The following is a 21,097-nucleotide window of genomic DNA, read 5'->3' as shown; positions in this document are numbered from 1 at the left end:
CCTGAACTCATGCCAATGAGATGTGTATAATTTATATGATGTAGTTGAAGTTAATACTGCTAAAAGGTTGAATTACAAATTACTCCCTCCGGACCACAAATGCTGGGCCTCTGACTGCAGCTAAATTATTGCAAGGGGCTTCCTAGCTAGGACAGGCATGGAGACATTTGAAGCTTTTCTAGGATGATAATTGTATTGTCCTGTCCTGGGGGAAGGTGCCTGGGAATGGTTTATTGGAGGGCTCAGCTCTAGGGAGGTATATGCAGGACCCAGAGAGATACCCAAGAATCATTAAATAATGGAATAGCTTGTACTGGAAGAAACCTTTAAAGGTTATATAGTCCAACCCCCTAGAAGACTTTGTTTCAAGTGTGAAAAGCTCTGTGTATGTCGTGATGGGTACAAAAAAAAAAAAGGGAAAAGGGAAACATGACACATCAGCAGAATGTAAAGCCAAAACTCAAATATTCTGCAAACCCCCAAATCTAAATAGCTCAAGAAGAGGAGCCATCTCTGCTGTGGTACAGAGAGATTTAATGAGCTGTTCTGCAGGGGCTGATCGCAGGAGCTAAATCCCACTAATCCCAGGGCAGAGCTTTAAGATGCCATCCCTACAACTACTGGGTTAGATTGGAGTACCATCTGTACTGAGACAGTCCAGTCTGAGGCAGACTTGGCCCTCGGCAAGACCTTCAAGGATCTGAGGGCTTGGGAGGTGGCAGCCCAAGCTGTGAAACCCTCAGGAGAGGAATGGCCCTCGCCGAAAGGGACACAGGAAGCTTTTGACAAGGCACAGAGGCTCCCAGAGCACCCCCAGCTGGAATGGCCTGTGCACGCAAGAATTTGAAGGAGGTGGGCACCAGAGCTGGGGAAGCTGACTGTGCATCACCGATCCTCATGGTGGTACCCACACCCAAGGACAGCCACTGACACTGGAGCCAGGCTGCTCTGCTGCAGGTCGTTCTGGAGGTCTCTCCAGGGAGAGGAGCTGCAGGTGCATTTACAGCACATGCTGCACGGCAGTGCTCTGTGCTGCGTGTCCTGGTGCCCGAGCATCCAGGATAAAAATACTTTCCCAGTAATGAGCAGGTAAGCTGGAGTAAATGGTCTGCTATTTTTAGAGCACAAACTTGCTGGGATCAGCAAAGTGTTCTGAGCCATGGGGTGACACTGCAGGTGGAGGGGAGCTTGCTATGGCTTTGCTATTTCTGTGCTTGGCTGTGAAGGGGGAGATTGTCATTCAAAAGAAACCCAAACAACCCTATGGCTCCTAGTATTTAACCAAGAATATTTGAAACCAAGAGAGTACACAAAGCTTTTGACCTGATAGTTATTTAGCAGTTCTTTATCTAAATTCAAATCATAATACTCCTTTTCCCTCATTTTCTGATTATCTGTTTATCCACCTTTCAATTTGCCAGATTTAAGAGACTCTGAGTTGTCCTTGAGAAACTTCCAGAATATTTTAAAATTGCATGCACATACATACATATCCCTAAGTATATGAATATATGTGTCCATATGTGTGTGTGTTTTTGTCTTTGTATGGGCTCTGATTAGTATTCACAACCCACTCAGGATTTTGAGGGAAGCTGTGGCCTAGTGCATTGCACCTTTTAATTTTCTTATATGGGTGTTTGTCTGCATGACTTTGAAACTATCTTTCTTAGGAGCCAGAAGCACAATCTATCTATCCATAGGTTGTACTTACTGCTGCAAACAAAGCAGACTCACTCTTCACTGCCTGGTTACAGAGTATATTGCAAAGCATATTAAAATGTTTATATAAGTGTACATTTAAGAGTTGTGTCACGTCTGAGACTGGTTGGACACTTTTCTGTGTGGTGAGGTGGCTTGTGTGGTGCATGTCCACGTGTCTCTGTGTGGATCTGGCTCCTCAAAGACTTGAGAGCTGCTGTGAAGCTTGGGCTGACTCAGCTGTACCCACGTGCACGGAACAAATACATTTGGTGAAAGGCAAACGTAATCTACTTTCCTTCCAGCATCCGGTAATGCTTGCCTGGCTTCCTGAAGAACTTGGTGCAGATCTGCCCACCAGTAAAACAATGTCATTTCTCCTGTGGTGTCCTAACAGCTTCTTCTGCGTGCTGTTGAGGCACACCAGAGTGCATCACTTTAACATGGGAAATTCATTCAAGACATTTTTCCAGGCTCTCTGGTGGCTGCTCTTTGGAATAGTCCTACTTTGTTCCCCAGCACATTGCTCTGTCTTTAAAATTGGGCTGCTTGGACCCTGGAACTGTGACCCCTTCTTTTTCAAAGCCTTTCCCCATGTGGCTGCCAGGTTAGCTGTGGGACGAATAAGCAGAGACCCTTCACTAGATCTTGGCCACCGGCTGGATTATGTGATCCTGCAAGAAGAATGTGAGACACCAAGAGCTCTGGTTAGATTTGTTGATTTCAGAAAGCTTTCCTCAGCTTTTATAGGCCCTCTAAACCCTGGCTTCTGTGAGGTGGCTGCACATTTAGGGGCAAACTGGAATAAAGCTATCTTCTCATGGACGTGCATCAATTATAAGCTGGATTCCACCATCCGCCATAACGCATTTGCAAGAACCCTGCCCTCTCCAATCCAAATTTTGCTTACAATAATGAAATATTTTAAATGGGCTCATGTTGGCATCATTGCATCCAGTGAGGATATTTGGATGTACACAGCTAAGGAGTCAGCAACTGTGCTCAGGAACCACGGGCTACCTGTAGGCATTGTTACATCTGTGCATAAGGGAGAAAAAGGCATTGAGGACACTTGGAACAAGATTAAAGAAGTTAAAAACATTAAAAGTAAGTGCTTTGAGTCTCTTTCCTTTTAAAAAAAAAGTTTTTCCTCCAGGGCAGGACTGCATTGTTGCCCAATGGACATACTTCAGAGAATGAAAACTTGGTGATTTAAGTCAAGAAGAATTTTATCTCTGATCTTAAGTAGACAGTGCTTCACATAATAGAATGCTGCGCATTTTGTATATGATGAATATAGACCAAAATAGTCTACTACAACCTGAAAGATTGGGTCCAGCTTGTCTGAAAAAAATAATATTTCATAGATGGTTCTCTGTACTTGGCTTGTGAAAAGAGGAGTTTATAGGAAGGTTTTATGTTAATGGTAACTTGTATTGTGGAATATCAAAAATCAATATCAATATAAAAAATATTGCTTTGATACTGTGTCCTGTATTTCAGATCTCCCTATCAGACATTGGCCCCATGGCATTTTGCAGGAGAAGGCACAGACTTTGGGACAGTCAGGCATGGATGAGATGTTTAAACACAACACTGTCCAACCTAAAATCTGTATATTTGGTGGCAGGGCGAGCATGTGGAGGCTGGGTAGGCACTGCTTACAGCTGTGGGGTGTCTGCCAGCTCAGGCACACACGGGGAAAGTTCAAGTCTCATTAGATGACAGCAATGGCCACAGCTGCCCATTGTTTTGACTGTGCCTCACTTCTGTAAAACCTTCTCTCCATTCCTTCTTTACAGCTCCAGAAATGGTTAATACTCACAGCCTCCTTTATTGGGTGTTACAGACCTCTAGAGATTGAACAAAATAGGGGTGACTCTCTGTTTCCTCAGCACAGAACATCAGAACCTGACCTGATAAAGTAGTCCAGACAGCACTTTTATTGGGGAGGAAAGAGCTATTTTGTGTTGAAAACCCCAGACAGATTACTAACACTCTCCACTGTCCTTGCATTCCAGTTATACTCCTGTGCATGCATTCTGTTCTCATCGGAGGGCAGGAACAGGCTGCCTTACTCACAAAAGCTCTGGAAATGGGACTAGCAGATGGAAGATACATCTTTATTCCATATGACACCTTGCTCTACAGTCTCCCTTACCAAAACAACTCATTCAGTGTCTTTGATAATGACAGCAAGCTCCAGGAAGCTTATGATGCTGTGCTGACCATCACACTGGAGTCTGGAGAAAGGACTTTCTACGATGCATTCAGGGAAGCTAAAGAAAGTGGTGAAATAATCAGGGATTTGGAAGCCACACAGGTAAACACTCTTTCTCTTGGGCTTTTCTGGGAGACCTGTCAATAGGAAACATGAGCAATAGTTACAGAAAAAGTAGGGAAGAGTCAATCCAGCCTGCACACTTTCATTTTGAGAAAAATACAGAGGAATTTCAATTTTCATCTGCAAAGCTCACATTTCCCAGATGTCTGGCAATGTAACTCACTTGGTTCAACTGTAGGACCATGATGGGAATTCAAGAGAAAGGGGTTGCGTTTGAGGCTCTCAGATTTGCTTTGCTCTGTGCTAGCTGCAATGGACTTGAATTGAAGAGCTATCTCTTAAGGTGGATGAATTCCATGGAGTTTGTAGGCAATGAAAAAGATGTCCATGTGACTGAGAATTTGAGGGGATGAGGCAGACTAAAGAAATACTGGATGCTTCTAGAGTGAAATGTTTAAGACTACTGTTGTTGCATTCTTCTTAGCACTATAGTCAGAGTTATTCTTTGTTGGCACGATTATCTAAAAGTCACTGATAGCCTATTAAAAACCAAATCAGTTTTTACCTTGAGGACATTTACAAGAATTGGAAAATCTTATATTGGTGAAGAGATACAGGATTCAGCTGAGCTATAGTTCATATCTCCCTATGACATTTAAAAAATTACAAGTACTTTTAAGGCATAATTTATCAGATCTGCATGGATCTACTTTATAAGGAGATGAATCATGTCTTGAAAGCACTAATTTCTTTCCCTTCACTTTAATGAGAGCCCAAGTTAACTGAATTGAGTGTCAGGCTCTTCACTGCAGATATCTACACCTGATCAATTAATCCCACAAATGTCAGATTCTGTGGCTCCCAAGAGCACTCCTCCTTTTTCTCACAGGTCTGTGGCTATAATATCTCTTCACCCACCAGCTTTGAATGATCACGTGATTGCAAAAGTCACCATTTGTGTTAAAGGCTCCTAAATCAGGTCTGGCATGGAAGGGAGCAATGCAAACAGAAAAGGCTCTGTTACCTCACAGAACAAGTTTACTGTGGCTCTGCTGTGGGATTTTTGCATCTTTAGGAAAAATAATATTGTGAGAGAGAAAACCTATCCTTTGGGCATGAGACTTTTCCTGTCTTGGTATGGAGCCTCTGACTTTGATCTCCTATTTGTAGATGTGATGTTTTGAGGCAGGATAAATTTGTGATAAATTTCAGCCAAATATCAGGCTCAGAATCTTGGCTTTTCCCATCATAATACAATTTTGTGTGGTTTTAAAAATACAGTAAATTCACGAATACAAGCTGCACGGAGTATAAGCCGCATATCTGGTGTGTTGGCAACACTGATGTCTTTGTCAATAAATAAGCCGCACCCGAAATATTAACCGCACTTTAGTTCGCTGCGAACTTTCACAAAGTTGTCATTTAGTAACACAATCGCGGGATCGCCGGGGCTTACTGGCTTACTGCCGACCTCGGAAACATTGTTTCCAAGTGAAAAAAGACACACCCTTTATTTACAAGCTGAAAAAGACAGGAACAATAGTGTGGTCATTTTGCGAGCATTCCCAATGGATCCGCGTTGCCTTTAAACAGCCGCTCAGCCGCGCGGGCAGGCAGCAGAGCTCCGAGTGGAGCCACATCTCCGTACTGGCACAGGAGCGGCCGCTGTAGCCTTCGCAGCCCCGCGGGCCGAGCGGCTGCTCTAGCCCTCTCCCTGTGGGCTGAGCGGCTCCCCCAACCCTCTCCCTGCAAGCCGATTGCCCGCTTCATCCCTCTCCCTGCGGGGCAAGAGGCTCCCCCAGCCTTCTCCCTGCGAGCCCAGCCAGCCCCGCAGCTGCACAAGACTGAAAACACTTTAAAAACTACAGAGAAATATCACACACTTTTATCGAACTGCCGAGGTAACTCGCCGAGGTAACTCACCCCGATAACAACCCCCGCCCCTCAGGAACGCCGCCATCCACAGGCAGGCAATAAACTGTTCTCTGATTGGTTCATCATTGGAACAACGGGAAACCATGGATTTCAAACTGTTTCAACTTGGGACTGGACTGGTATGATACTAGGTAAGGGCAGCTATCACATTTTTGTTCATAAATTAGCCGCACCCAAATATTAGCCGCACTTCCGGGTTTCCACCAAAATTTTTGTCTAATTGCTGCGGCTTTTATTCATGAAATTACTGTATTTTGAAATTGCATTTTGGGAATCCACGATAAGAAAAGACAGATATTCAAAGCCATGCATGTATTGGGTCTACCTTCAAACTAACCTTCAAACCCATTACTCTGTGAGTCTTAATGTTCTGGTGTCTCAGTATTTAAGTTCACAACTTAGCCAGGGGGAAAATATTTTTGCTACCAATCTCACACTGAAGGTTAGGAGCAGTTCATCCTCAATTTCTCCTGTGTTTTTAGGTTTCTCCACTCTTTGGAACAATCTATGATGCCATTTATTTCATGGCAATGGCTATGGACAGTGCACGGAGGAAAGGAGTCAGAGCCTCAGGAGCCGACATAGCTGAGCACACAAAAAACTTCAGCTTCCCTGGATTTAGTCACCAGGTAGAGACAGATGGCCGTGGGAAGGGGCTGAACAACTATGTGATACTCGACACAGATGGTCATGGGAACCAGCTTTTCCCAACCCACCTGCTGGACATGTCTTCAGGCTCTGTACTGTCTCTAGGCCAGGCCATCCACTTTCCCAATGAAATTCCACCCAAACCAGACTCCAGCTGTTGGTTTGATCCAGATGTTCTCTGCACTGAAGGTAAGAAAGAAAAAAAAGAACCAAAAATAGGGTGAAACGGCATTGAGTTCATGCTTCTCATTTCTTTCACCTTTTCTCTCACTCCAAGTGGTTACCCCTTTAAATTAGAACTCCCCAACCAGAAAAGTCTAAATTCAAGAATCTAATATAAAAATGCCCAGTCATCATGCTGTTTGTAATGGGAATCCTGTGCAGAGTTAACACCAGCTATCCACAATACTCTCTTACTGTTTGTTAGGTCATAGAATAATAGAATCATTACGGTTGGAAAAGACCTCTAGGATCATCCAACCCTTAACTTAGCACTACCAGGTCTACCACTAAATATCACATCTACACAATTTTTTTTCAACAATTCCAGAGCCATTAATCCCACTACTCTCCTGGGCCAGTAAGGTTGTTACCACTGTTATGTGCTTGAAAGGTTTTTCTGTGTCTAACACTCACCACCTGCCACTATTAATAGTAACCATTGTATAACAGAGGCTCCACCCAGCACTGTGTTTCTGCCCTTCTGGGGGACAGAACTCTAAGACGATTTGCCTTGAAGACAGCCTAAGCGAGCTACCCAAGAGCAGATGCTCCCAGCATCCTACCTGTTAACCCCTGCTTCTTTATCCAGGAAGCAATGAGGAGGGAAGGACCATCAGAGCTCACCTCATCAAGAAAAAATTATAATCATTACTCAAAAATAATTTGAGTTATTGTAGATAACAGAGGGAGTAATCAAAGGCCTGGGGACAGAGATATCTGTACTACTTCTTAGGTTTGTCAGACTGGGCACAGAGTTTACCTATTGTTCTTAATTTGAGGCAACTGTGGTGCAGTTTTAAAGTTCACAGGGAAGCCAACGTCGCAGGGTAGGGTACTCAACCTCCTCTTGACATATTTACTTATAATACTAAGCATTTACACCTATTGCTCCAGGATATGATTTAAACAGATGAAATTAACCACATCTATGGAATATTGCATTCAGTAGCTGAGAAAACCATTCTCCTCAGCTTAGCCATAACTGAGCTGACACATAAATCAGTGTCACTCTATGAAAACTGGAGATGCACTGATCTTATAGCAACTGGCAAGCAATAGAAAAGTATTATACTATCATATATCTAATTTTGCACTGCCTCTAGGAACAATGTAGCAATTTATCATCTCATTGCAGTCTATGGAAAAATCCCACTGATTTTTAGAGAGATCAGATTTTATGTTCATACCTTTACAAAAGCATAAATCTCCAGGCATCTGTCAATTAACAGTAATTTATTATGATTTCTAGAATTTGGGGAATGGACTTTATGGTTAGAATTAAACAAGCCTTACTCTAGCTTTTGTATGAAGTTAGGCTTGGAGGGTTGTTGGATGTGAAGTTGTCAGGCTGCTGTGCTTCCTAACTCCAGGTTCACCAGGAGCAGGGCTGAGCTGGTGTTCCCAGGACACAGACACACACACAGACACACACACACACACTGCAGACACTGCCAGTCACTGGTAGAGTAACACATGCAGGAGAATTGTCTTTGCAGGCACCTCTACCCACAACCAGCACTGCTGGGACATGGACATCAGAAATGGCCTGGTGCTGCTCTTATGCACCTCGTAATTAGGCTCCAAGCCTGTTATCAGATCTCAGCCTCAGCTCCTGCAGACTCACAAATGCATCCTCTGGCTGATGGTCCAAACCTAAATTCCCCCATAGCCGTACCTCAAACCCTTCAGTCTGCAGGAGTTGACTCCAGACTTTGGGTTGCAGGCTGCAGGACTCCCCTGTTATGTTGATATTAAGTCTGTAAATATCATACACAGTCAGAGAGCACAGTTACCCAGGAAAAAAACGTAGATGTGGTTAAGAAGGTGGGAATGACTGCCCTGATCAAGTTCAGGGTTTTCTGGAAAAAAATGCACAATGTGGTTGCGTGTGACCAGCATGCTCAGCCTCTCACATGCTTGAGCATTCCTGACCCACTCTATCTCTCCCTTTACCCATGTTTACCCTTTCTGCTAAGGAGCCTGTAAGAAGTTTCATGTACTCCCAAGTTCCCTTAAGGCATCCCCTAATCACTTTAACTCAATCCCACAAGTTCCCTCAAGCATGCTGTAAGTTTGCTCCTTTGCATAAGCTCATAATTAGCTTACTTTCACTTCTGGTTAGTTGAGCAGTGGGTTGGGAGGGACCTTTCAAGGCCATCTATTCCAATCCCACACCAGACCAGGTTGCTTAAAGTCCCATGAAGCCTGATTTTGAACACTGCCGGGGGGGGCATCCACAGCTTTCATAGACAACCTCTTCCTGTCTATGTGTGAGGACAATCTGGGCCTGGAGCCCTAGACTGAAGCAGTGAAATTTCAGCTAAAATGCTCTGTTTTTTTCCTGAAACAAATACCAATTTTCAAAAATGCCTTCAGCTTTGACTAGGAAGCTCTAGGTCTCAGTGCTTGCAGATAGATGCCAGTGTAACATAGAGTTGTGAACCTTTTTTCAATCAGTGTTTGTTTGTGTTTTTTGATCTCTGGATACAAACAAAATAAAATAGAAAAAATAGAAAACAGAAGAGACAGACACAGCAAGCAGTTCCCACTGGAACTTAGCTTATACTGTCATGTCAGCTTCTCTTAGCTCTCTAGTAAACACACTCATCATCAAAGCTTTGTCTCCAGTAATTTCTGTTGATGGATGTGTTGAGGAGAACATCAACCTTCTGCTGCTTCTCCTCTTCTCTTTTCAACAATAGAAATCTGCAGCAGAGAATGAAAGAGCCCAGATGGGCCAGTGGCTCACCCTGGCCATTGGTATGGTACCACATGATAAAGATTTTTCAGCATTTCACTTCCACAAGAGAAAAGGGCCAAATGTTAAAAAGTTATGAACTTTGCAGAGGCTTTTTCTAAAACTTAATACTTCCCTGTGAGACTATTTATTTACAGTAAATTCACGAATACAAGCCGCACTGAGTATAAGCCGCATCTCTGGGTGTTGGCAAATATTTCGGTTTTTGTCCATAGATAAGCCGCACACGAATATAAGCCGCTCTGTCGTTCGCAGTGAGGACCCGCGTGCAATTAGTAACAGAACCGCGGGAGGGCGGGGTTTACTGCCTGAGCTAAGGCTGTGCAGGCTCGGCCCGCTAGGGGCCGCTGATGGGGCCAGGTGGCCCAGCCCGGTGCTGCCGCTCGGGGCCACCTGCCGCTGCCACTGGGCTCGGGGCCGGCCGCCGCTGCCACTGGGCTTGGTCACCCCGGGTCGGCGCTGCCCCGCGGTGGCAGGCAGGGACGGAGCTTCCCCCGCTCCTACGGCAGCGGCGGCGGGCGGGGACGGAGCTTTCCCGCGCCCGTGGCGCCGGCGGCGGGCGCGGACAAAGCACCCCGCCTCCTCCCCGAGCCGCGGCAATGGCGGCGCGCGCTTCCCGCCCCCCCCCGAGCCGCGGCAATGGCTGCGCAGGGCTCCCGTCAGCTCCCGGAGCCGCGGCAATGGCGGCGCCCCCCCCCCGTCGGCTCCCCGAGCCGCGGCAATGGCGGCGCCCCCCCCCGTCGGCTCCCCGGGCCGCGGCAATGGCGACGCGGCCCCCCCGCGTCCTCCCCGGGCCGCGGCAATGGCGGCGCCCCCCCCCCCCATCCTCCCCTGGGCTGCAGCAGAGGAGGAAAGAGAGCTCTCCCGCCTCTCTCCCTGCCCCCCGTGCTGCCTGCAGGGAGCCAGGGCGACACGGTAACACTGTAACAATTGCGAAATGCCGGCTTTTACTGGCCGGTGCTTGGCTCGGCACTCTGGCTGGCACGTCTGGGGTTGTAAATGTCAGAAAATTATTAATATATTAGCCGCACCCGACTATTAGCCGCACTTCCGGGTTTCCACCAAAATTTTTGTCAAATTGCTGCGGCTTGTATTCGTGAAATTACTGTACTTGAAAAAAATCTATTTTTCCACTGATCCAGGGCTCTTAGTCTCGTTTAGGAAAAAATAGTACATGGAAATAGATAATTAGCATAGTTGAAGTCTTATGTATGCCAAGTTAGTAAGTATTTGTGTATTCATAAATGAACACTGCATTAAAATTGTCTTCCAACATTCTCTTGGCTGAATATTTGACTTTGTAATCCAAAGGCCTGATACTGATATTTTTAATATTAGAGCCTAAATCAAAATGATTTTCAAATTCACTGATTCTTTTCCCACCTTTGCACAGGGATTGAGCCTGCAGTCATTTTGCTGGGAGTAATGCTGTTGTTTGTCCTAGTGCTGTGTGCTGTGGGCCTGGCTTCCCTCATCAGGTGAGAATTGCAACGTGTATTTGAGTTGGTGCCACTTTTAGCTTCTGTGTGAGGCTTGTGCTTTAGCAGTTTAGACTATGCACACACAGAAGGTCTGATTTTGCTCTTGGCTCTCCAGCCAAGTATCTCTTCACATTTGTGGTTTGTTGGCCCTGGCAGCCTGCCAGGCATCCACCAAAGACATTCTATCTCTCCCTTCCTCAGCTGGAGAGGGGAGAGAAGACACAGCAAAAGGCTCATGGGTCAGGATGGGGGCAGGAAGAGATAATTCACCAATTACCACAACAGCCAAAATAGACTTGATGTGGGGAAATTAAATTTATTGCCAATCAAATCAGAGTAAGATAATCAGAAATAAAATCCTAAAAACACCTTCTTCCCATCTCTCCCTTCTTCCCAGGCTTATCATAGTCCCAAATTCTCTACGTCCTCCTCACCAGTGGCAACAGGGCCAGGAAATGGGGTCTGCAGTCAGTTCATCCCACACAGCCTCTGCTGCTCCTTCCTCCTGAGGTGAAGGATACTCACACCCTTCCCCTGCTCCAGAATTCTGTTGCTGGAGGTTTCTGAAGCATTAGGAAGGTGGTTATCACTTTGGAAGTGCAAAGGATGACATACAAACCAAAGACAGGAATCTGTTATGAGAACACAATGGTTAAAACCAAGTATTTTCTTACGTCAGATCATTCTTACCTGGATTTTTGTTCTTAATATAACCATGTTTCCTATGAAACATGTGAGGCTGACCCTCTATTTTTTCCATGTACTAAATAGAAAGAAAATTCCTCTGGAGAGAATTTGGAGCAAGTATTTAGATACATCTTTATTATCAAGTTGGTTCACTCTCTGTTTTGAACTGGCGTTCAGTTCCCTGGTCATTCCCACTATATATGTATTGGTCTGGGCATGAGATCTTTGGAGCACAGGCAGTAGTCTTCTGGGGAAGGAATAATTTCCCATAATTGCATGTCACTTTTGTGTCCCAGCTCTATATCCGAGATAGAAATGTGCCAGAATGGATTGGTTGGTCCAGGAGCTACGGATTGCTCTCGGCAAGGTCACTATAGACCCTGGAGTAATTGGTCTCTAATTATTAATGTCCTCATGACCAAACAGTGAAAATAGACTGAAATTAGAAGGCATATTTACTGAGTAGCAATGAGTTCAGCAGAGCAGAGTTCCTAGATTGTTCCCTCCAGCTTTGCCTCTCAAATAATTCCCAGACATGTTTTGCCTCCATTCTTGAATCATCCCTCCAAACCCAGATATAAGACCACCCAGCAAGCAGCACCCCAAACAGCTCCCCCACTTTCAGCACACATCTGCTTCTGATAGAGCTGCAGACACTGATGAAGTTGTCTCCATCCACCTACACTTTGAAGCCCTGCTCTGTTCCCTGGCCACCAGCCTCTACAATTAAGTAAATAAAAGAAATCTTTCTGCCTACTATATTTGTAAGCTCTTCTACAAGCACCAAGCTGTGCTTGGGAAGGCTTGGTCATGAGAAAAGCTGTATGACCATCTGCAAGGGAAGAAAAATCCAGCATGACTCAGACAATGATTTATATCAGGAAGGGGCATGGCTGGAACTAAATTTAAACCACAGCATGTTCTGAGTTGAAATGTGGAAGTTCTGGTCATAGCTCTGTCAGGGATCTTTTGCATGACCTTAAATGAATCACTCCACTCTGCTTAACTTTTGGCAGAGGGATGATTTCCTCCCTGCTTAGGGAGAGGATGTGATTTATCAAGCAAGGTTTTTCAAATGGACTTGTGAAAGGTACATAAGAGATGATTTTTTAAATGAGGATGAGTTGGGTGGCTTGAGACAGTGTCTTTAGAGAAATACTATAAAATGTCATCCTGAGTAAAGCCTGTGGTTATGTGGTCAAGGCTTCCTCTCTTCTTCAAGAAGCTGTCTGTTCTCTTCTAAAATGTCCAAAGTGGTATGTGGAGTGGAAAAGTGAATTGTGATTTATGGCTGTTTTATGTGGTGGTGTCCTTCTACAATGGCATTAGTAAAAGTCATCCTCATCCAGGAAACACTCAGGAAACTGCAGATCAGCCATCTGCTGTAATGTTAACAAAGATCCTTAAGCAAAAGATGTGACACTGAGGGCAACGGGGGAGTTTTACCTTCCTTTTTCTGCTCCTGGCTGAGGAGTTTTTGACTGTCTAATAGGTAACTTCTGCTCTGTGCCCAGGGTTAGACCCTGATGTCCATTGAAACAATGGGATCAAAATGATGAGGTGTGATGTCACGTGTGCTGTGCTGCTCATCCCGTGTACCTTTTCTCTCTCTATAAACCTGTGACCACTACAAGGGTCTTGCTCTGTGCTTCATAAGGCACTATGCTACAATATAGACACTCAGACAGCATGTTTAGATAGTAACTTGGGTCCAGGCAGCTCTTATAAATTATCTACAGTTCAGCTTCAGTCCCTCAGAGAGGCTGGTGTGCCTAAATGTGGTTTGCTCATGACCAGACCAGCTGGACTAATAAAACTTGTTTTTGTCTCCTAATGGAGAATGATTTGGGATATGACAAATAAAAGCAAACAAAATAAAATATGCCTTACATACACATCCAATTGATATTTGTAAGCAGCTTAAATCCAGTTGTCTGTTTGTGATAAGACCCTTTGAGATGATAGTTTTTGTTGCTATCCATGTTGAAATGGCTAATTCATGACTTGGGATTTGCATCCAGGCTAGGGCATTGTGATTTGTCCACTGCTTTCACCAACGCCCATCCTCACTCCCACACAATTTTAAACTTTAAAGATCATCTGGTTTTCTAGCCACTCTGCCATGGGCAAGGACACCTTCAAGTACACCAGGCTGCTCAGAGTCCCATTAAACCAGGATTTGAACACTTCCATGAGTAGGGCTGGCACAGCTTCTCTGGGTAACCTGTTCCAGTGCCTCAGCACCTTCACAGAAAATAATTGCTTCCTAATATCTAATCTAAACCTGCACTCTTTCAGCTGGAAGCCATTCCCCCTTGTCCTGTCACTCCATGGATCTGTCCAGCTCTCTTGTAGCTCCTCTCATTAGGCACTGGAAGGTGCTCTAAGGAGTCCCCAAACCTTCTCTTCTCCAGGCTGAACAGCCCCAGACCTCTCATCCTGTCTCCATAGCAGAGGTGCTCCAGCCCCCTGGTCATCTTCATAGCCATCTCTGGACCTGTTCCAACAGGTCCACGACCTTTGTAAGTCACGGGCCCCAGAGCTGGATGCAGTACTGCAGGCAGGGTTTAATAGTGCAGGGAATTCCCCAGATGTGGGGGATTCAGAGGAGATGTAGACTGGCTGCCTACCTGTAGTGGGTTGACCCTGGCTGGCTGCCAGGTGCCCACTCAGTTGTTCTATCACTCCCTTTCCCCCTGGGACAGGGGAGAGAATAAGAGGGAGAGTGACCAGCAGAGATAAGGCTAGTCAGTTTTATTACAGCAAAAAGAAAGAAATAAGCAGAGATCTGTGCACGCAAGAGCTAAAAGAGGAAAAAAAGGTCAGTCTCTACTTCCCATCAGCAGCAATACTGGGACACTTCCTGGGAAGCCAGGCTTCAGCATGCATAACAGTTCCTCTGGAAGGCAAGCATTGAAAACTCACAAACGCCCCCCCCTTTCTCCTTTCTGCCTTACCTTATATATCTGAGCTGATGTCATATGCTATGGAATATCCCTTTGGCTGATTTGGGTCAGCTGGCCTGGTTGTGTTCCCTCCCAGGATCTTGCCCACTGCCATCCCCTTTGGAGAGGGGAAGGGACATCAGGAAGACACTGCTGCTTGCCAGTAGGCAAAATACTGCTCCGTTATCAACCAGACCTATCCAGCTATCAATGCAAAGCACAGCATGTAAGGGATGTGAACTTTACCTTGGTCAGAGCCAGTACACCACCTAAAATTGATAACCATGACTCTCCAACTCTTGCAGGCAGAGCATCTTGAACAACCAGCTTTTCAGAGGTCCAAATAAGATAATACTGACCTTGGATGACCTCGTCTTCATCAACCCAGAACTACATAGAAAGGTGAGTCCTTCTACTCATGAAAGGAATCTGGTGGAACACTCGAGAAACAAATTTGCTGTGTGGTATTTTCATACTCATGGAGCTTCTGAAAGGTCATTTCACTTCTTCATGTCATTTTCCCCTGCATATTAGAACATTTCCCATATGCTGAGTGCTTTTGAGTCTCAGAATAGATGGCAGGGCTTTCATAATGATATAAAATAGTAACCTGGTTTGTGTTTCTTCTAGCTGCCAAGGCTTATTCCTTGTTCTTGAGGCTGGATGGTGCACCATAGGCCATGTCCAAAAGTAAAACCATCTTTCCCTCTGAAACAAAGTGTCTGCATACAAATATATTTGGAACCGTTCCTGGTCCATTCTGGCTGATACTCAGAGCTGGTGATCTGCTGGGGGATGATCCCATGATTTCCTTACCCTGAAATCCCTGCTGTAAGGCAGAGCTGGAGTGAAAGTTTACACCCAAAGGTTGTAGCTGCCTAGCACCTGCTTTTCTTGCCTTCCAGAGGCTGACCTTGGACAGTCTGACTGATGCAAACAGCATAGCAGTCAAGAGCAGAAGCCTGAAATCCATAACCCGCTCTGCTTCCTTGAAAAGCGCAGTTGCTACCCATGAAACCTCCAATGTGGCTTTGTATGAGGTAGGTAGGGACCTCCTGTGGCCTTCTCTCACTGCTACTGTTCACTGCACTGCTCCGGGGGGAAAAGTATTTGGCTGCAGTGCTGTGGGTCCCAGGATGGAGACAGTTTGAACAAACCCTAAGTATGAAAATAAGTTACACCCAAGGATGGACTTAGAAGTGTTTAAGGTGACTCTGCTCCAACCCTCACCCTGACACTTGGAGTCATGTGGGATGGAAATAGTCAACATACATATGTAAAATTGCCAGTCTGGTCCTGTCAGAGAAGTCCCTACCTAAGGTGGTGGCACCATGAAGAACCTTTCTTACAAGCCAGTCTTCATTTGGTGACATTGCTAATAAGGAACTTTCTTTCAAGACAGGATCCAAATACACAAATGGAAGCTCAAATTCGTTTTTTTGACAATAGGAATGTATGGAGCTTAAGCAGTCACTCTGTCAGTCACCCACCTGTATTGGGATTAGGGGACTGAAGCTTCTCTCTTAAGAGGAAAGATGGAGGGAGTTGAGGTTGTTCAGCTTCAACAAGAGACAACTGAGAGAGCACCTCACTGATGTCTATAAATATCTGAAGGGAGGGCGTCAAGAGGACAGAGCCAGGCATTTCTCAGTGGAAAAGAGGCAGAAGGCAGAAACTGATGCACAGGAATTTCCACCTGAACAAGAGGAACAACCTCTCTGTGCAGATCACCAAGCACTGAAACAGATTGTCCAGGGAGGATGTGGAGTTTCCCTCACTGGAGACATTCAAGAACTGCCTGGACACAATCCTGTGCAATGTGCTCCAGTATGACCTTTCTTAAGCAGGGATGTTGGACTATGATCCACCACTGGTTTTTTCAACCTTAACTGTTCTCTGATTCTGTGATTGTGGACAGGGAGACCAGGTGTGGCTGAAAAAATTTGAGATGGGAGCAGTTCACAACGTGCGGCAAAGCTCCACCAGCATCTTAAGGAAGGTAGGAATAGGGGATGATGACGTGGAGGGAAGGTTTCTCAGGGGTTGTTCTTGGATTCAGGGTGTTTTTGTTGTCCTTGTTTTGTGTTTATCCATGAAATCGTGCATTGTGGTTGTCAATGAGTCTTGTCTGGTGAAATGTGGTAGAGCAGAACATGCAGAACTGCATCTGACAAATTTACCATAGATCCGTATGTCAGTCAGCAGCTTGTAAAACCCCACCCTGGACCTGCCACTTCCAAGCTGGTGCAGTATTAAATGTACAATGAATCCTTCAAGTGACCTTGCCTGCAAAGGCAGAGGGGTTTGGGAAACTCATCCCTGCACAGTATGAGGCACACTGATATTTTCACGTATTATATGTTGACACACATCTATGTGACGCAGATATGGTTGTGCATTTCTCTGAAGTTTGCTTTGTGTTTCCACCTAAGATGCCTCTCAGATGCTTAATTTTGGTCTTCAATTTTACTGCTACAAAAGACAAGAAAAATGCTTGTTTTTCAAATTCAAGGCCATTAGTTGTTGGCAGCTATTGCTAGCATAGCAGTAACACTTTTATGCATGTAAAAGCAATAAATTTACTAGGGCATGTCTCCAAAGAAACCCATGATGGATGACTTTGGACTCTAGGTATGGTATTGCTTTCCAGTTCAGAGCAAGATCCACATGCTGAACTGAATCTACCCCAGCAAAGCCATTCTGGCCCAGTGAAAGATTAAATCCAGTTTGTCTAAACAAAACACAAACTTCTGTTTAGTTTGCTTTTGTTGTCTTGCTGTTTTTTTTGTCTTATTGGATAGACAAAGGAAAACAAAGCTTGAAAAGGGTGTTGAGTAGCCAAAAATAAGCACCAGAGAGGTTGTTTGCATCCCTATCCTTCTGTGGAAGGCTGTTTGGGAGTACAAGTGTGAAAAGGGCATCTAGTGATACCAAGAAGCTACCGAGCAGATGTCCGGCTGACCTGGTCTCACTGTGATTCACTGTCTTGTTTCAGATGAAAGATCTGCATCATGAAAATGTGAATCTGTTCCTGGGCTTTTTCTCTGACTGTGGCATCTTTGCCATAGTGACAGAGTACTGCTCACGAGGCAGCCTGGAGGACTTGCTGAGAAACGAGGATATGAAGCTGGACTGGATGTTCAAGTCCTCTCTTGTGATGGATCTAATTAAAGTAAAGTCATTGCTCCTGCTGAGGCATGATCTAAATGGGACTTTTGTGATGACCAAGATGTTTCAATCGGAACACTGGGTTTTTTTATAATAACACAGGGAAAACAAATCTGGATGTAATTGTATCAGTCTTTAAAGGAGACCTCTCATACTTATTTTGTTGTCCTCTGAGAGAAGTACCATTTGGGGCAGTAGAACTACAACCACATAGCAGGACAAGAGGCTAAAACTATCAGGCTGCAACTGATCACCTAGAACAACAGAATTTTGTGACAAATTAATTATTTGCAAAGGCTCTTCTTTGTTGTAAATCAGAAATGCATCCACCATAGAACCAAACAGTATCCATCCCCTGCCACAGGATGGCTGCACATACAGTCCCTTTAGCAGCGTTCACACTTCCAATCATGTCCCATGTTTTCATGTCCTAATGGTGAACTACTACTCTGGGACAAGTGGATTCCATTCTAGAACCATTCTTGCAGTCTGTGATCTGCCTTCTGAACCTCCTTGAAGGAGATGGGTAGGGGCATCCAGCTCTTCATGACCTCCTTTGACCTAACTATTTGGTAACGCTGTGTCCACTTTCTTATCCTTGCCTAAAAGCAGAACTTCCCTGTGCAGTGGGGCATAGGGCTGCAGAGGGAGGCATCTGACTCTTCCCAAAGTTGTCAGACCTTTCCAATATTGCTATAGGGTCCAGACAAACCTATTTCATGTTCTTAATCCATTTCTAAACTTCTCCCATAGTTTATTATTTCAATCATTACTACATTTTGCATAGAGTCGATGCTGCATTTGATGCCATCTGAGGTGACAAATTGGCTTGGTGTCTCTGAGTGCTGATGGGTAAGATAATTCTTAAGGATCAACCTGAATTTTTTTTTTATGTGTTTCATAGGGGATCAGATATTTGCATCACCGAGATTTTGCCCACGGACGTCTCAAGTCTCGTAATTGTGTTGTGGATGGCCGGTTTGTCCTGAAGATCACTGACTATGGTTATAATGAGATCTTAGAGGCACAGAAATGCCCCTATATTCAGCCATCCCCAGAAGGTAGGTGTGATGAGGATTTTTTTTTTTTAATATTTGTCCATTTATTTAAAATATGCTTGTCCTAGTACAATTTCAGGCCAGTGGCCACAACAGGATTTTCATCCTCAATCTCACTACATCTAGTTTCTTCCATACCATCCATTGTTATAAGAAAGGGTAATCAAAGTTTTTTTTCAGACTTTCTAAAAGTGAAGCGAATAGCAGAGTGACATGGTAAAGAAAATATATTTTACTATAAGCAGTGACAGAACTTCAGCTTGTTGCAGCTGGAAGGACTGAATAGCACCTGAAATCTTATCAGTACTGCGTTTCTGTGATCAGTAGAATGGTCTCATCCTTAGACCCATTTTATGTTAGCCCAAATACAAAGACACTTTTTTTGTTACAGTAAGTACAGTAATTTCACGACTATAAGGCGCACCCTTTTGACTACAATTTTGGTCTGAACCCAGAAGTGCACCTTATAGTCCGGTGCGCCTTATCTAATGTACAAAGTTGCGACATTTGCAAACCTGGAAGTGTGAGCTGCGAACCGAGTCGGGAACCACGGGAGCCGCAGCCACCAGGTGGGGGGATGCCGGGACACGGCGCGGCTGCTGACTGGGGGTTTGGCTGCTGGCCGGGGGTACGCGGCGCGGCCACCACCACAGGAAAGCGGCGAGAAGCGGCAGTGTTGCCGCCGGCCGTGGGGAAGCAGCGACAAGCGGCGCAGCCGCAGGGAAGTGGGGAGAAGCAGCACAGCCGCTGCCGCGGGAAAGCAGGGAGAAGTGGCCCGGATGCCGCCGTGGGGAAGTGGCGACAAGCGGCGCCGCTGCCAGCCAGGGGGAAGCGGGGACACAGCACGGCCGCGCGGTGGGAGCTGGGAGCCGTGAACCGTGCCAGCTGTCGCCGGGGGTGGGAAGGAGTGCCAGGGCGCACTGCACGGGGAGGGCGCCTGGGGCTGCATTTAAAGGCTACACCGATCTTTGAAAAATGTTTGCAAATTGAGCACCTGCCAGTAATTTGTTACTTTGTTGCACGCCGCGTGGCTCCTCGCTGCAAAAAAAAGTGCGTCTTATAGTCCGGTGCGCCTTATATGATCTACAAAGTTGGGAAATTTGCCGACTCCCGGGGGGTGCGCCTTATAGTCCAGTGCGCCTTATGGTCGTGAAATTACTGTAATCTAGAACACAAAATTATGTACAGTAATTTCATGATTACAAGGCGCACTGAGTATAAGCCGCACTTCCAAGGTGTCGGCAACGTTGAGGTCTTTGTCCATATATAAGCCGCAATGGATTGTTAACTGCACTTTTGTTCACAGTGAGGATCCGTGTGCAACTTTCACAAAGTTGCCAATTAGCAACAGAATCGCAGGATCACGGGGTTTACTGGCTCAGCCCTGCTCGGGGTGGCTACCAGGGAGCGGCCCCAGCCCCACTCACTGCTGCCGCCAGGAGGAGGGAGAGGGGCTTACCCGGCCGGTGGCACCGGGAGGAGGGAGAGGGGCATCTCTGGCTGCCGCTGTCGGGAAGAGGGAGAGGGGTGTCCCTGGCTGCTGCCAAAGGGAGGAGGGAGAATGGCGTGCCCGGCCAGTGCTGCCGCCGTGCCCCCTGGGGCTGGGCAGTGCTGCCGCTGCGCCACCACTGCCCCACTGCCCGAGGCTGCTGCTGGCTCGGACTTCTGGGTTGAGAAATTTCCAAAATTTTTTCATATATAAACTGCTCCTGAATGTAAGCCACACTTCCAGTTTGGGAGCAAAATTTTAGTCAAAATGGTGTGGCTTATAATCGTGAAATTACTGTAGTTCTCTTTGAAATAGGTCCTCTACATGCCAATCACCAAAGGCTGCAACATGAGATTCCCACCACTTAAGAACAGCCCTCATGGGACCATGTTTGGAGACTGACAGGATTTCTTTCACTCGGCCATTGCTTTGGGGTTCCTCTGGTATCCCAATTTATTCTTGAAATCTAGTTTCAAGTAGTATATAGTGGTTTGATCCCTCTATCATGGGATTTGATGCCTATACTTTTCTGATGTCAGCCAGGGCAGTTGTCAGACAAAAGACTTTCTTCTCCTCTCTTACAGAAGATAAAGACATTTGCAGTGACAGAAATCTGCTGTATCCCTGTTACTCAGAATGCACAGTTACCAGGGTAACAATATCTCAGTTTGAAGATTCATTTCTTGATGAGGCTGGATATGTTATACAACTGTCACTTGAACTA

General features: G+C 45.6%; 1 protein-coding gene across 1 annotated transcript in view; it reads left to right on the top strand.

The window, feature by feature from the left end:
• The first annotated feature begins 2,012 nt into the window (after nucleotides 1-2,012).
• GUCY2F (guanylate cyclase 2F, retinal) overlaps nucleotides 2,013-21,097 on the top strand; it is a 40,818-nt gene continuing 21,733 nt past the window's right edge. Inside the window, exons 1-9 of the mRNA XM_033087044.1 lie at nucleotides 2,013-2,805; nucleotides 3,720-4,021; nucleotides 6,400-6,754; nucleotides 10,939-11,023; nucleotides 14,964-15,060; nucleotides 15,564-15,698; nucleotides 16,577-16,657; nucleotides 17,654-17,830; nucleotides 18,731-18,887. Coding sequence (XP_032942935.1) covers nucleotides 2,013-2,805; nucleotides 3,720-4,021; nucleotides 6,400-6,754; nucleotides 10,939-11,023; nucleotides 14,964-15,060; nucleotides 15,564-15,698; nucleotides 16,577-16,657; nucleotides 17,654-17,830; nucleotides 18,731-18,887 — 2,182 coding nt within the window. The remainder of the gene's footprint in view (nucleotides 2,806-3,719; nucleotides 4,022-6,399; nucleotides 6,755-10,938; nucleotides 11,024-14,963; nucleotides 15,061-15,563; nucleotides 15,699-16,576; nucleotides 16,658-17,653; nucleotides 17,831-18,730; nucleotides 18,888-21,097) is intronic.

This window comes from Catharus ustulatus, chromosome 2, assembly GCF_009819885.2.
Source record: "Catharus ustulatus isolate bCatUst1 chromosome 2, bCatUst1.pri.v2, whole genome shotgun sequence".
Taxonomy (NCBI): Eukaryota; Metazoa; Chordata; class Aves; order Passeriformes; family Turdidae; genus Catharus; species Catharus ustulatus.
The sequence above is the reverse complement of the archived record's forward strand: the minus strand, read 5'-3'. Positions and strand labels throughout refer to the sequence as shown.